Source organism: Neltuma alba, unplaced genomic scaffold (genome assembly GCF_004799145.2).
Source record: "Neltuma alba isolate B1F8T4 unplaced genomic scaffold, ASM479914v2 tig00013258_pilon, whole genome shotgun sequence".
In the NCBI taxonomy this organism is placed as follows: Eukaryota; Viridiplantae; Streptophyta; class Magnoliopsida; order Fabales; family Fabaceae; genus Neltuma; species Neltuma alba.
This window is the reverse complement of record NW_021637551.1, coordinates 56957-72180: the sequence shown is the minus strand read 5'-3', so window position 1 is coordinate 72180 and position 15224 is coordinate 56957. Positions and strand designations below refer to the sequence as shown.

The window sequence follows — 15224 nt, the reverse complement described above, 5'->3', positions numbered from 1 at the left end:
GTGAAATCAAAACTGCTTAGAACCGAAATAGAATTATAAAATGCGCCCATATCCGCAATTATTAGGACTACCAAGCTTTAAAAACGTGGAAAAACCGAAAAACCGAATTTCATATAAAAAGCACAAGAAAAACTTGAATTGCTCTTTATGAATTGTAGCTTGAAATATCCCCCACTTGCGCTTTTTGTAAAAAGTGCTTGGATGTGTCTAAAAAGACTTTTTAAAAGTATTTTTTAATAAATCAAGATAAATTCCTATACATATTTATTTTGTATATTATAAAATCACTTTTAAAATTATAGTTTGATTTTTATCTAAATTTTTTTACTAAACACCTTTTGCTTTAGTTGAACCCTAAAATTACCCATATGACAAGGTCATATGGAAAATTGTAAGCAGATTCTGCCTCAGTTTTCATCTCGATTCCCTCGCCATTCACCAACAAAGAGGGTGCTTGAATTGCCGAAGTAATTTTACGCTCTATAATGTAAATATGTAAAAAAAAAAAATTGTTTTAACTTGTATAAAAATACCTTTTTAAATGCTTTTAGAAATTACCAAATATCCCCCGCAGATTTCAACCATGCTAAAGGGGATCTGACTTGGTAAGGATTTTTACTATAATGAACTGCACGAAAATACATCAATTTAAACTAGCACCTGCAGCAGATGAATAATGATTCCCGCGAAGCCACCATAACATAATTACAATTTATGGATTCGAATTTATAACTTAACCCATATTTTATTATCACCAAAAAAAGGAAAAAAGAAAAAGGAAAACCGTAGGCCTATGGAGGTTTTCTTTCCAGTCCAATCGATGATAAAGCCGCTCGGTGTTTTGTACAGATGCCAGTTCCCCCATTCCCCACTGGAATTCTGTCAATAAAACCAAAACTAGAATACATTAGTTGAGGGTTATCCAAATATTGCTCGGCAAGAAAAAAGTCAGCCCCTGAAGACTCAAAAACGAAATCAAGCTCAAAGTAAGCTAAATTGTTCTGTATACCCTGAAGAGAAAATACCAATGGAGAAAGGAATATTTACTGCTTTAGCAAACACAAAACCAATCATACATCATCAGGGTGTATCACTGCAGTCACTCACTCTGTCTAGTACTCTACAATGGCTCCTTACAAGTGGACTTGTTGTGCCCAAGTCCCCTGCATCGGCTGCACTGGAGCTGACGCTTGACTATGCCTTGTGATCCATATCGCTTTTTTGTAGGTCGACCAGGTGGTCGTCGGGTGGGAGGAGGTGTTACAGTTACCATAAGTTCAGAACCACTTAGGGCCGGAAAATCCACGCTCGGAAGAGGATGTAAAGACTCTGAATAAGTCAATCTGTAGCTTTCAGTCGTGAAGTATCTGGAGCAATAATCATAAACACTCCGGCCAACGCCAATGATGACAGCAACAGCATGGCAGCATGGAATACCAGTTAGCTGCCAGCCTTTGCAACTACAGTCCCACCGATCAATATCAACCACCTCAACAGAGCCACCACGAACCTCGCATGTGCTACCAGCTGACAACAGAACTTGAAGTGAATGAGCTTGCCTACTTTCATTTTCGAGCTTTTCCTCCTTGGAAGGAGTTAACCTAGTCAACCACTGGTCAGAGGCTGCCCCTCTTGTAACAAACAACTCCATAATCTTACCCCTTATCACTTCAACCATATGTGTTATTGGCAAATCATCTGCATTTGATGCCCAGCTATAAAACAGCTCCCCAAAGTTTGATGTCATGTGATTATACCTGGCACCCTGAAAATATGAATTCGCCCAATGTTGAGGTTCACTCTGTATAATCCAATTATAAGCTTCTATTGAAATACTTTTGATGCTCTCAATACAGCTTTGGAAGCCCTCTGGTTTGGATGCACAAGCAGCAGTGTACAAATCCTCTATCATGAGTCTCTTGACCTCATGAGAAAATTGCCCTTTCAAATCTCTAAAGAGTTGCTCAGTCAAATACCGTAGGCAATAGCCATGAAATGAACCAGAAAAAACCTCAGCAATTGAATTTTTCAACCCTTTCTCTCTATCTGCCACAAATGTTATGGGACAGGATGTTGATAGCACGGATTTGAGTTGAACCAAGAACCAATGCCAGTTATCATCAGATTCTGCATCAACAATAGCAAAAGCAAGAGGAAATACATCATCATCTGCATCTGCAGCAGTTCCAACCAATAATGTTCCTTGGTATTTTGACTTTAAAGAAATGCTGTCAAGGAAGATCAGTGGCCGGCAACCTTGTTGGAAGCCATACAATGAAGCATGAAATGATACAAACAGACGATGGAAGCTTGAGTCTTCTTTTGTGGTGCAAATAGCCAAACTTCCAGGATTGGCCTCCATTATCTTCTCGCAGAAAAAAGGTAACAGACTATATGCCTCTTTATAGGAACCCTGGAGCTGCTCCTTTGCAATCTCTTTTCCACGCCATGCCTGAAAGTAGTTAAGTTGTATTCCATATTCCTGTTTGATATCACTGACAATATCCTTCGGCTTATAATTTGGACAAACTTTTAACTTCTCCTTTATAATACTGGCCACCCAACTTCTGGTCGCTTGATGCCCCGTTGTTGCAACAGCACCTTCACAAATATGAGCTGGATTCATTTTCTTGATGCATATCAATTGAGTAGTTGACAACCTTGATGCATGAATTCTCCAAGGACAACCTTCTGCTTTGCATCTAACAGTCACCCGATGACTATCATTTTTCTTATACCTAAAAGCAAATTGATGGGCAATAGCATATTTACGTAATGATTCACGGAATTCATGAACACTACTGAACCTTTGACCTACACCCGTGATAGCATTCTGCCATTGCTGTGCTCCTTTGGCGTGCTTATCATCATTTGAGATAACATTTGCCAAATTCTGGGCCACTTGATTGGCATCATCAACAACTTCAAGAGCTCCATCATGTGGAATCACCGTCTGAGTAGTGTCATCCATGACACCACCCACAGCATCAAGAGGGGCATCAATCGGAACCACTGTTTCCGACAAGGTTGTTCTGCTCGACCTACATGCCCATGATTTAAAAATTTAAAATTAGAAAGTTCCTCAACTAGTAATCAGATAACGGCTTAGAAATAAAGAAAACTACCTACTGGCAGGCATGTTTGATATGTCAGGGGAAATTGCATCCTCAATGAAGATATAAATCTCAACAGAACTTGATTCTCCATGAAATTTAACCATCCGGTTTAGATCCTTGTCGTTAGAGATTGTAATGAGAGTCTTATTGTTCCCTGGAAGAAAATATTTGATAGACATGCTATTGGCACTAAAATTAAACATTTCCGCTACTTCTTCCTTAAACTCACTAAATTTCGTTTGATCATCAACGTCAATAGCATGAGCGTCACCACCTCTATATGACAAAGAACCATCTTTCTCAGTCTCAAATTCACCTCCAGACTGACATATTGCAATTATCTTCTTTTCAGCCATGACCTGCGACAGCACAAGATAATAGCTGGAATTGACATATCAATTGAAAATAATATTACAAGAATAAATTACAATGACGGTGGTAAAATGCAGAGAAGATTCAGAAAAAAGAAGTACACCAAATGTAACTAATTGCGACATCAAGGAAATGATAGCACCCTTTTAAATGAGATATTTTCCCTTGTTTGAGGCTTCCAGATTGGTTCAAGACTTCAAGTATTGGTTTAAGAAAGAAAGAAAATGATATCGCATTTTCATTCATCCGCGTTCAAGTGTCACCTTCTTCCATGGAAATTTCACAGCCCAAATGCACTCGGTATCTCTGCCAACATGTAGTGGTGTGTGTACGAGGGGGGAAATCTCCCATGTCCATTTGAAAGATCCTTTTATGATTGATAAAGAGTTTATCGACAAGAATTGCAGATAACAAGTCTGCGACTAGTTACAATTTTCAATATAAACCATACCTCAGAACAATAGATTGGCTACTTGCACGGGAAAAAAAACTTGATAAGAGCTTTTTTTTTTTTATTGAAGCAGTCCCACTGGCGAAAAATATTCAACAACAAAACGAAGATAGAGATTGGCTCCAACACTCGACTTTCTTAGAAATGATAGAGAAAAAGTAGTTTATATCAAGTTTCATCTAGTTCATCATATGCCCCTCCCGTCCGCCTTAACCGGAATAGATATTGCAGATAGAACAGAAGACTGAGATAGCTTATGGTATTCAATGCCATAAAGCGGCTGATTCCGAATCAGATAAAGAACAAAAAGCAGGAAACCCGTCACCGAGACATAAAAACTGAGAACAAGACATACCATTCATGCAATCAAAATCAAGCACCCGCAAGAAAAAGTTTTGATGAAGTTCCCCAATTTCGCCCCATTAAAAAGAAAGGGGCGTGACCGGCAAAAGCGAGTGGGATAGGAAGCGATGAGAAAACCCTAAAATAGACGCAAATGCGATCAAATTAATCGAAGGCGGGCGATGTTCACCTGATTGACGATTGTGTATCAGAAACGAGCGATATTTTCAACCCGCAAGCTATGTGAGAGACATCGAATGAAGACGTTGATTGAGTAGCGCCACATTTAGAGATGAGATTCGAGAGACAGGCGCAGATGGAAACAATGGAGTCGGTGAGGGTGGATAATTCAAGTGCTGCTCCCGTTGAAGTACGCCTCCGTCCGTTCCTGAAAACAAAACCACATACTTCTTCCTTCGTCGGTGTTATACTCCATAATACATACGGTTTCCTTTTAAATTACTTTTTTCCCCCAGTATGTGTCTAATAAATTTTAAAAAGAGGTATTTTAGATGAAAATACGATTAGACAAATTGAAAGAAGAATCTTTTGAGTATAAGGAATACAGGTAATGTAATGGAATAGATAGCAATCACGTAAAATTAAAGCTGGCAAAAAATAAAAATCACGTAAAATCAAAACCTCCTATTTTACGTCTTACTAACCAACTGTTATCTAACTATCTTTTTAACTTTGGTTGCCACGGCTTTTATTATCACTTAAAAGATTATTGTAATGAGAACCAGATTAATAAATAGATTTATTTTGATGTAAATTTTAACTGCCCCGAATCTTGGGTATTCCTACAATCAGGTTACATTACTAGAGCGTACGATAATAGGTTCTAATTATTCCATCAAATCTTGGGGTCAAGTCAATAGTTCCGAGCCCTAAGAATTAAGACGGCCAAAGCCACCATTTCGTCTTCCTTTATAACTTGTATTGATAGAATTTTGCCAATTATAATTTTATAATCCCTATTTTCTGTTTGACGTTTTTTCCTTTAATTTTCAAAAATTCACGATGGGCTTCGAATACAAAACGCGACTCACACATTGCGTGCTTTGTTTCTTTCAGTCAGCTACTCAGCTTCCCGATTTTGGTTTGTCTGAAGCGAAAAGGAGAAAACATCCCACATTGAGTAATTACAGCCTTCTGTTCTTACTTATAAGTTCTTGTGTCCTAAATACAGGTCATCGGGTATATTAAATTGATGATTTTTTTTCTACATTTACTTTTATTGAAAAAAAGATATTAAAAATATGTTTTATATTTCTTCTCAACTATTTATTACTCCCTCCGTTCCTTATTATAAGAGACATTTGATGCTTATGGCATGTTCCTATATATAAGAGACACTTAAAAGTTGTCTCTACTTTTTTGTGTTGATTTCCTATTTTACCCATATTTATTGTCTCTAACTCACACTCTCTCTCCTTCCCACTTCTCTTTCTTTTAATAATTTACTATTATTCTCTCTCATGTTCTCTCTCTTTATTAATGAGGGTATTTTTGGAAAAGAAATTATACTTTTTACACATTGATTGTTCTTAACTAATTTTAACTGTTTTTTTTATCAACGTAATTCAGTTATTCGTCTCTTATAATAAGGAACGGAGGGAGTATCTCTTTCTCTGCATTTATTAAGTCCATTAGAGTAAAATTGAAAAACATTCATTAATTATCCTTTAAGTAACTTATATTTAGAAACAGTTTTTTTCTTACAAGTAACTTACAAGATATAAAGAGTAACGTGTATTAAAAAAAAAAAAGATATAAAGAGTAACAGTTCGGTCAAAAAAAATAAAAAGAATGAGTCTTGCGATAAAAAAAAGTTCACATTCCCCAGGTTAAATTCTCTTCTTTGAGGAATGCAGACTAAATTAATGATGGCCACGGCAGAACTTAGACATGAAGCTTGGCGCACTGAGAGGTTTAAAAGCGAGAATTAGTCAATAGTCAGAGATGCACAATCATTGTTTCAATCATAATTCCACAGGGGTCCCAGCATCCAAATTCCTCTACATAATGTACAGTCCATGGTATCAAAACCATCATAACTAGCCAATCTTTCAAGCAATCACACATCCCTTGCTTTTATTCTTCACATTTTCAGACACTTCTTTCACACCTATCAAGTATCAACTGTAGTCTGCAGATAGATAAAATATCATTCTCAATTTTGATTCTAACGTAACAAGAACAACTAGAAAATAATTGTCAAATAACAGAGCACCCTGCTGCTATAGTCGAGTCATACTTCAAATGCGGCATGGAGAATTTACCAACTGTTTGTTTATGCGTGTTGATTTGATCATTGCCTATATGGCTCACGGATGAAAGCCAGACCTAGGAGGAAGAAAGGTGCTATGAATCCATTAAGACTTTTAAAATGGACTTATGGCGTTCATAATGGAAATATTTTGTACAAAATCAAAATCAGAGGGTATCTATCTACCTTGAGTTGAGAGGCCTTTCAATCAGACAGAAGGGCACAAGTAAAGCCATCGCGTACAAGTTGAGTAATCGCATCCCTGAACTTGTAATAATCATCAACCTTGTTGTAGACTTGGTGAGAGATTCGAGCATATCCAGTCACAGTCACAGATCCAACCTCCCCCTCTCTTAGAGTCCTATAATATATTGGGACTTCAATCCCAAGATTATCCCTCAAATGAGCCCTTAACTTGATAGCATCAGAATCACAAGTAATCCCCAAGGAAGCAGGCAAGGCCACCACGATCATGCTGGCACACACATGTGGAGGAGCCCCAGATGAGTCCCCCACGTTTCGGCCAACATCTCACCCATCTCTACAACAGTGTCATGATTCCTCTTCTTAATCCCTTCAATACCAGCTTCGAATCTGTCCACAAACCTCAAAACTGCAGGAACAACCAACTGGGGACGATAATCTCTCGTGCCTATCCACGAACATTCTATGGCCAACCCCTTGCCATACTCATGAGACACCATACGATGGTGCAAATCACAGGACTTGGGCGACCTGCGACAATACAAGAAGGCAATAGAAGGAGGACAAAAGAACCACTTGTGCAGATTGCTAGCGTAGAAGTCTGCACCAATCTCCTTCATGTCAACATCTGTACACCCAATAGCATGAGCTGCATCCACGAAAACTTGTTCAACATCTTCCTCTCTGCAAATCTTAATCAGTTCCTTCACTGGAATCACCACGCTGGGCATTGAAGTGACGTGATCGATCACGGCTAATCTAACCCTCTTACCATTGGCCTTTCCTCTCTAATGCCCTCCGAAATTAGCTTATAATCTCATGATCGGAACTCACCGGAAAAGGTAGGTCAACTTCAATGACTTCACCTCCAGAACGTACGACGTAGGCCTCTACCGACTTCTTGACAGCTCCATAAGCGTAATGAAGCATAATGGCGACATCCCCTTCTTGGAATTTGCCTTCGCGAAAAGCCCAAGCGACGTGCCGGAGAACAATAGCAGCGGCTGTGGTGGCGTTATCGACGATGGAAATCTCATCAAGGTGCTCGGCATTAACAAGCTCTTTTATTATGGTCCTGGATTGAAGAATCCCCTTCTGGAGGTGGTTGAAGTAGAAATCGTCGGGTTGACGCAGATATTTAAGATGCCATTCTTGTTGGGCAGAAATAACAGAAGCAGGGCAGCAACCAAAGGCGCCGTTGTTGAGGCGCGCAACGGCAGGGTCGTGGTGAGAGAACTCGGATTCAATCTCGGAGTCAGTGATGAAAGGTGAAGAAGAAGGAGAAGAGAGCTTGAGCTTTTTGGGCATGTGGGAAACGGCGGAGCCGTTGGTGTGATTGTGGTCTTCGTGGCAGTGAACGTGATTATCGTGGCCATCGGAGGCCATTAGAGTTTGAGGAAGAGGAAGACTTTCCGGATTTAAGGAGGACGTGGGCATATAAACAAGAGAGACTGCGGAAGAGCACAGCGTGGAGATGACTAAATTATAGCAGAAAGAGGCACAAGTTGGGATTGCCCTAAAAAATGAGCAGCATGATCGTAATGCTCCCATGGTGGATTGTTACCAGGGAGTTAGATAATAAAGGGTTATCTGTTTTAAACCAAAAATTAAAAAAAATAAAAAATCGGAAAGTCCTAGTCACTAAGCACGATAGGCTATTTTATTCTGCCACCGATTCTAATTATAAGATCTAGTTGATTAGTTTGAGAAGTTTAAGAAAAAAAAGTTAAGTTAGATATTTATAATAAATATGTATTGTCTTTTTTAAAATATCCTTACTAATTAAATGTGTTGGCTAGAAAAAGACTACTTTGGAAAGAAATATATAAATATAAAAGACAAAATAAATTGAGCATCTTATATTTAAAACCAAAATAAAAATCAAACAAAAATTTTATATTAAAAACTGAAAGCAGCAAATGAAATCTAAATATAAAATCTGCAACAACATTGAAATCGAAATTTATAGCTCCCATGAAGTCCCAGTTATCTGTCACACTCACTTTTGCACGAAGCTTAGGCGCCTAACCTGAGTTTCAGGTTCCGTCGACCGGCATTGAGCGTGATGGATTGGAGCTGCAATTACCGAGAGACTGGCCCCGCAGTCTTCTAAAATTCATGATGCGCAGCGCAATAGATTCCCGTTTCTGTGAGCATGAGTATTGACTGAATTTCATGATATATAATTTATAAACAATGTTTTGTTACAAATTTTTATACATTAAATCTATAATGATGTGTTGGAATTTAAATATTGTGTGCATTTTCTTCTACGAGAAAAATATGTATGTTAGTTATGTATTTTTTTAACCTTAACAAAATCAAGACAAGATGAATTACTTGTTACCTCAAGTTGAAGCGGAAACAATGTCCCATTCTTCCTCTCTGCACAATCCACACTCCTGGGGCCTGGCGATGATGCTGATGATGGTAATCCCTTGAACCAATTGTTGTGATTGGGAGATAAAGTCAAGCGCTTATATAGACACGCACACACAGTCTTCCACGGCCTAATTAATTAACTTTATTAGATTAAAAATATTATTTAAGTTAGTTAATATTATGTGTTTTTTTTTTCAAAACATCATAAGCATCTTTCTTGATTCTTTTTCATTATCCTACTTAATTATTGTGAAGAGAATATCAATAAGATTAATTTAAAAAAATTAATAAAAATGTGATATAGGTATTGTATGTATGACTAATATCAACTTTTTAATTAAGTTTTATATTAATAACAGGAAGAATATACAAGTATTATACACTGTGGATGATGTTCCTGATGCTTTTCAGCTTCATTCTCCACTTATTCCACCTTCATTTAATAAACCCGTCATTGCCATTCGGGGATTGGGCAGGCCGCGTGACCTCATGTTGCGCAATGTATATCCATTCTTTTTTCTTTTTTTTTTATGGTAGCTATCCATTCGTTAATTATTCACGATGCTGGGTGACGCTAACACATCCCACGTTTTTTCCCCTTAAAAAAAATGTGAGAACTGTTTTTTTTATCCTGTGCATAGATATAATCATATTAAAGATAATCATATTCAAAATATTATTAAATATTTTTTAACTCTTTTTTTTTTATCGTATTAATTTTAACTCTCGTTGGCAACGTGAAAATTCTTTTGTTGACTGGGAAGCATATGCTTATTATTGGGCCATGGCTGACCTCAACATTCATGTCTCGTCAAACATGCCCACACTAGCGCCGCGAGCATGCTGCATCCCACTCGGGATTATTAAGACGCTAATTTGTTTAAACTTCCTTTAATTTCTATTATATATTAACTGTGCTAAGTAAGGTTTATCATTTTTATAGGTACTAATTTAATTCAAATACAAAATAAATGTCTTCTGCATTCCCTGATCTGGGCGGCAATAATACGCGACAGTTCAAATCTATAATGTAAATAAAATAAGGGGAAATTGATATTGCATCCCCCTGATTCCGGAAGAAATTCAAGAATTAAAAAACATCATAATAACTCAGATTAATCAAAAGATCACAGCCGAGGCGAATGAAGAAAATTGCAACCCGAGGGGATTCGCGGGAAAGCAAAACGTAAATATATGAAATTGAGGGCTTCTTTAGTTAACAATATGAAACTAAATCCGTTCGTATAAATGCAAAAAAAAAAAAAATCGTTTAAAAAAAAAAACTTTCCCTTTATCTCTCAGTCATCACTGTCATTACACACAAACAAATCATCAATTTCAATAAAAATCCTCACTGTAATACGGTAGGGCTCCCAAAAAGCAGACAGTATATAACTACACACACACGCACATATGTATTGCGTCATCCTGAGCATTACTACTGCCATGGCGCGCGAAACTCCATGTTCAACGCCGCTCCAATGCCTAATCTTTCTGTTGATGGCGACGCCGCTCCTAGCCGCTGCCGTCGTCTTAATGGTCCTGTTCCTTCCTTACTCTCCAAACTTCCAAATCGTTGCTCTTCAGACCTCCCCAATCGTCCTCACGCCCTTTGTCTTTGACTGCACTCTCATGTCTGCCACGTGGAATCTTACTTTCGTCGCAAGAAACCCTAACAAAAGGCTAGAACTTCATTACAAGGACGTCGACGTCGCCGTTTACTACCAGTGGCTCAGCCTCTCTTCTCAAAAGCTAGGGTTTTTCAAGCAGAGCGAAGATAGTGAAGTTGTCGCGCAAGCTTCTGTTACTGCCTCCGCTGTCTTAAGTAACCAGAACGCGGCGGCAATGGAGAAGGAGGGACGGGAGGATCTCGCAGTTAATTTTATCGTCAAATTTAGAGGTACTGTTAGGGTATATGTTGGGACCTCCCTGGGTGTAGACCATGCACTTTCTATTGACTGTGACGGCATCAAGGTTGTTTTCTCACCCCAAAATGGCACGGGTAGGATGCTGGGCGCTACCAGAAGATGCCACAGCAATAAACTTATATTTTAGGCTTTAATCATTTTTTTTTTAACTTTTTGAAATCTTGTGCTCTAAATTTTTTTATTTAATTAGCGTGGGATTTCTTAGCTTGGTTGCGTATCAAATTGATAGTTTTCTTATTCCTGCAGTCTGTTTGCCTGAAACTGATTAATAATTTTTTTTTTTTGGCTTGGAATATTGGTTTCCCTGCTTCACAAGTAGGATAACGATGATGAGATTTGAGCTCCCACGCGCGCATGGCGTGTGTATGTGTTCCCTAAGAACCTTGTGGGGTAGTGGCATGTCGCTCACTTTCAGTTAATAAAATAAAAAATAAATTTACGTGATTTTGACCATCAAATATGATGCAATTATTATTTATTATAAATGACCCAATCAACATATTTCTGTCAGTACAAATTAATTCCCCCTATAATTACTCCATTAAAATTGGGAAACTAATTTGACCTGATCACCGAACTTATCATAATGATTATTTTGCATTCATTTTACAATCAAGAACAAAATAATTAAAAACCCGTTGCATCCTGATTTTTCATGTATAGCGAACAACGTCCTTCTCATCGATGTCGACCAATGATTCCAAATATGCCAATGGGGTACCCGCATGACTGCAGATCATACATTGTTAGTTCAACGTTGGAAGCCCAACGTCAAGCCACGCAATGTTGCCGAGCCAAAATGAATTATTGGGTTTACCCATTGAGAGTTACTCCTGTCGTCCTATTTCAGGACACAGAATTTTTTTTTTTTCAAATTCTATTTATAAGTCACTTTATTAAATTTTTATCATGAATATACTATATTGTCTTTTATTTATTATAGTGTAGATAGTTATTTTTTTAAAAAAAATATATATTAAATATGAATAAAGTTGAAAAATTGTTATATTTTAACGGAGAATTAATACAGTTCAAAGTTTCTTTTGATCTGTATGAAATATGTTGAGGGTGCCTGATAAATAGGACCTGAGGAGTACACAACAAAGTCAATTTTAAGACCCCAACGTTGAACTAACACATAACACTCAAGGCAGAACCAGCTAGACTATCATCTTTCACAAAGTTTGAGACAAAGAACGAGCAACTGGCATGCAATTTGACGAATTTGTTCCAATTTAAACAGTCCATGTAATCAAATTCACCTCACCTACACACGCATCTAAATTCATTCACGTAAACATACACCTGCACATCAGATGCACGCATGACACACCCACCCATGAATGTTTCCAAAGAAACCACTAGCAACGCCGTGTGTTTTACTTTCAAATCCTACCAAAATAACAGTATAAGACAGCAGCAAATCACTTAGGGGAAGGGGTATGAGCAATGTAATCCCGGCCTGCCCTACTTCTTCTTGTCATAAGCAGCTATATTCTGGGGCTCGCATTCAGGACTAAACAACCGAACCAGCAAAGCAGTGCTTGAACTAACAGTTACAGCTCCACAAGCTGCCCACCGAAGACTCCTAGGAATTGTAATTCGAGGACCTGCATGTCCAAGTCCAACGGATAAGAACACCCCCAGCCGACTTCAAAAAAACTGGAATTGTAAAGATAAGCTCAATCTTCTAGCTTTCCACACATATTGCAAAGTCAGGATGACTGGAGTTAAAGCCGAGAGCCAAGTGCTGGGGAAAGCACTGGACAGTGAACCAATAGCAAGCTAACTGTATTGCCGTATTTGAGCACTAGGAAACTTCACCACACCAGCATACATATAATGAAACAAAAGTGACAATTAAAAGGCTGCTACAGTCTCTAGGAATCTACCACCTGAGGCTAGGGGGCAGAAATACAAACATTGCAATCAATATAACGGTAAAACCATCATCAAGAGTACAAACATTTCGACGTCAATTAAGTCATAATCATTACGAAATAACTAAAATAACCAGTTAGGCAGCAAAGAGGTCCGTAATCTATACTTTCAAGGGGAAAAAATGCGAGAACATTAGGATTGGAATAAGGAACAGAAAACAACAAATGAGAAGTATAAATATACTTTAGAATATATCGCACATGGACCTTAAGAGGTACAGGTATCATTGAACAGAAGTTAAAATTTAGCAAAAAGATGTAACTTGGTTTTAATGAATTTGATGAAAAAACATGCACATAGAACACCAAAAGGCCGACCACAAATAGTAGAACAAACCGTAATGCAGACGGCAGAGAATCCAAAATGCTAATCCTCCCCCAACAGTAAAAATTCCAGCCGTCTGTCTCATGAGTCTAGAACAAGGTTTTGCATCAGACCTCATCAACTCCCCATCAGAAAAGCCAAAGAAACGCCTCAACGACATTATATCAATTGCCTGATACAATTCCAAATCGATTGTCAATATACCACACAATTACAGTCCCAGACTACGATAGATATAAACATTGCTTTAGCGTTTCCTGCATTTCGCGATATATCAAGACTTCTAGAGGAAAAGGAGACGCAGATGCAGAATCAAACAGAAGAATACCACAAAGTCAAGCTATTAATAATCACAGGAATACCTCAGTCGACTTGACAGACTGGTTCAAGTATTGATTTAAGAAAGAAAGAGGGAAAGAAAGAAAGAGGGAAATAGATACAGCATTTTCATTCATCTAGGTTTAAGATGTCCGCAAGACACAATACGCATTATTGTTTTCCACCTTCTTACATGGAATGGCACAGCCCCAATGCACAATGTATTTCTGCCAACATGTAGTGGTTTGCTTAAAATAGATTGGCTACTTGCACGGAAAAAAGTCCATGCTTGATAAGATCATATTTATTGAAGTAATCCCACCCGAGAAAAAAATTTCAAAAACAAAACGAAGATTGAGATTGAGGGTGTGTTTGGCATTTGAGAAAAATGCTTTTAAAATGCACTTCTCTACAAATCGAGATAAACTACTCCACGTATTCACTTCGTATACTGTAAAATCACTTACTTTTGAAATCATAATTTGGATTCTACCCAAACACTCATGAGTCCAACACTCATCTTTTTTAAGAGGTGTTCAGATGTAATCAAAACTACGGTTTTAAAAATGATTTTACAGTATACAAAATAAATAAAAAGAGAGGAGTGTATGTTGATTTGGGAAAAAGTGCACTTTTCTTGATCCCAAACACCCCTTTAGTAATAATACAGAAAAAGCAGTTTACAGCGAGTTTCATCTAGTTCATCATATGGCCCTCCTGCCGGCCCTAACCGGAATAGATATCGCAAACAGAACAGAAGACTGATATACGCTATGGTATTTTGTGGCATAGAGCAGCTGACTCTGAATCAGATAAAGAAAAAGCAAGAAACCCGTCTCCAAGGCATAAAATTGAGAACAATACATACCATTCATGCAATTAAAATAAAGCAACCCAGAAACAAGTTTTGATGAAGTTTCCCAAACTCCCCCCATTAAAAAGAAAGGGACGTGATCGGCAACAACTAGTGGGATAGGAAGCAAAGAGAAAACCCTAAAATAGACGCAAAAGCGATTAAATTATTTGAAGGAAGGCGATGTTCACCTGATTGTGTATCAGAAACGAGCGATGTTTGCAATCCGCAAGCTATGGGAGAGACAGCAAGTTTACCCTTCGATTGAGTAGTGTCACACTTAGAGGTATGTGATTCGAGAGACAGATGCAGGTGGAAGCAGTGGGAGTGGCCAGTGGGTGGCAATTGCAGTGCCGCCCCACGTTGAATGTGCCTCCGGGCACCGGTGATGGAGGGTACGTAGGCTGCTGATGTCGGAGATTGTGGGTCAGATGAGGAGGTGAAAAATGGGCCCAAAAATGGGTTCCAGAGGAAGGAGGTGGATTTGGGCCTGTTTGGAGGAAAAGGCTTGAAGAATTGGCTCCCAAACCTAGGAACGTGTCTGCTTCGTTTCCAGGGCCGCAGTTCCTAAACACCCAACGGGACCTTAAGCCATTCTTAAACTTTGTTTGGGGCCATTGAACAAGGAGCCCTATAATCCTGTTTTGTTCCCGGAGGGTTTTTCTTTTGACTTTTGTTTTGGGTCGATCATCACTTCATTGCTTGATCAAATAATGAAATG

The 15224-nt window shown here is 38.3% G+C and overlaps 3 protein-coding genes and 1 pseudogene across 7 annotated transcripts; 1 reads left to right on the top strand and 3 right to left on the bottom strand.

Annotated features, from left to right (window-relative positions):
* Positions 1-554: 554 nt before the first annotated feature.
* On the bottom strand, positions 555-4696 carry LOC114735880 (uncharacterized). 5 transcript variants are annotated; one of them, XM_028923654.1, is made up of 5 exons: positions 4472-4696; positions 4119-4219; positions 3126-3475; positions 1108-3041; positions 555-879 (listed from the first exon to the last, which is right to left on the bottom strand). In XM_028923654.1, exons 3-4 carry the CDS (start codon positions 3470-3472, stop codon positions 1121-1123), a joined length of 2268 nt encoding a protein of 755 aa, XP_028779487.1. In that variant the 5' UTR covers positions 3473-3475; positions 4119-4219; positions 4472-4696; the 3' UTR covers positions 555-879; positions 1108-1120. The 5 variants fall into 5 exon arrangements, 4 of the variants coding, with proteins under 4 accessions (XP_028779487.1, XP_028779486.1, XP_028779485.1 ...); XR_003739304.1 differs by lacking the exons at positions 4119-4219; positions 4472-4696 and adding an exon at positions 4295-4450 and having other exon boundaries at positions 1010-3041; XM_028923653.1 differs by lacking the exon at positions 4119-4219.
* A 1519-nt stretch (positions 4697-6215) lies between these two features.
* Positions 6216-8132, bottom strand: LOC114735884 (probable L-cysteine desulfhydrase, chloroplastic; annotated as a pseudogene).
* A 2453-nt stretch (positions 8133-10585) lies between these two features.
* On the top strand, positions 10586-11194 carry LOC114735861 (uncharacterized). Its single transcript, XM_028923632.1, has one exon. The coding sequence runs from the start codon at positions 10586-10588 to the stop codon at positions 11192-11194; it is 609 nt and encodes a 202-aa protein (XP_028779465.1).
* A 1021-nt stretch (positions 11195-12215) lies between these two features.
* On the bottom strand, positions 12216-14892 carry LOC114735889 (uncharacterized). Its single transcript, XM_028923665.1, has 3 exons — positions 14695-14892; positions 13345-13504; positions 12216-12677 (listed from the first exon to the last, which is right to left on the bottom strand). The coding sequence occupies exons 2-3, from the start codon at positions 13490-13492 to the stop codon at positions 12535-12537; spliced, it is 291 nt and encodes a 96-aa protein (XP_028779498.1). The 5' UTR covers positions 13493-13504; positions 14695-14892; the 3' UTR covers positions 12216-12534.
* Positions 14893-15224: the final 332 nt, after the last annotated feature.

What these genes read in the sequence shown, in the direction of transcription:
- LOC114735880 (XM_028923652.1), bottom strand. An exon ending in TCAAACATGCCTGCCAGTAG is followed by an intron (nt 3,042 to 3,125) that starts GTAGTTTTCTTT and finishes ATGGGCATGTAG; the next exon opens with GTCGAGCAGAACAACCTTGT.
- LOC114735861 (XM_028923632.1), top strand. Translation starts at nt 10,586, where the DNA reads ATGGCGCGCGAAACTCCATGTTCAACGCCGCTCCAATGCCTAATCTTT.
- LOC114735889 (XM_028923665.1), bottom strand. Translation starts at nt 13,492, where the DNA reads ATGTCGTTGAGGCGTTTCTTTGGCTTTTCTGATGGGGAGTTGATGAGG. An exon ending in TCTCTGCCGTCTGCATTACG is followed by an intron (nt 12,678 to 13,344) that starts GTTTGTTCTACT and finishes TTGGACATGCAG; the next exon opens with GTCCTCGAATTACAATTCCT.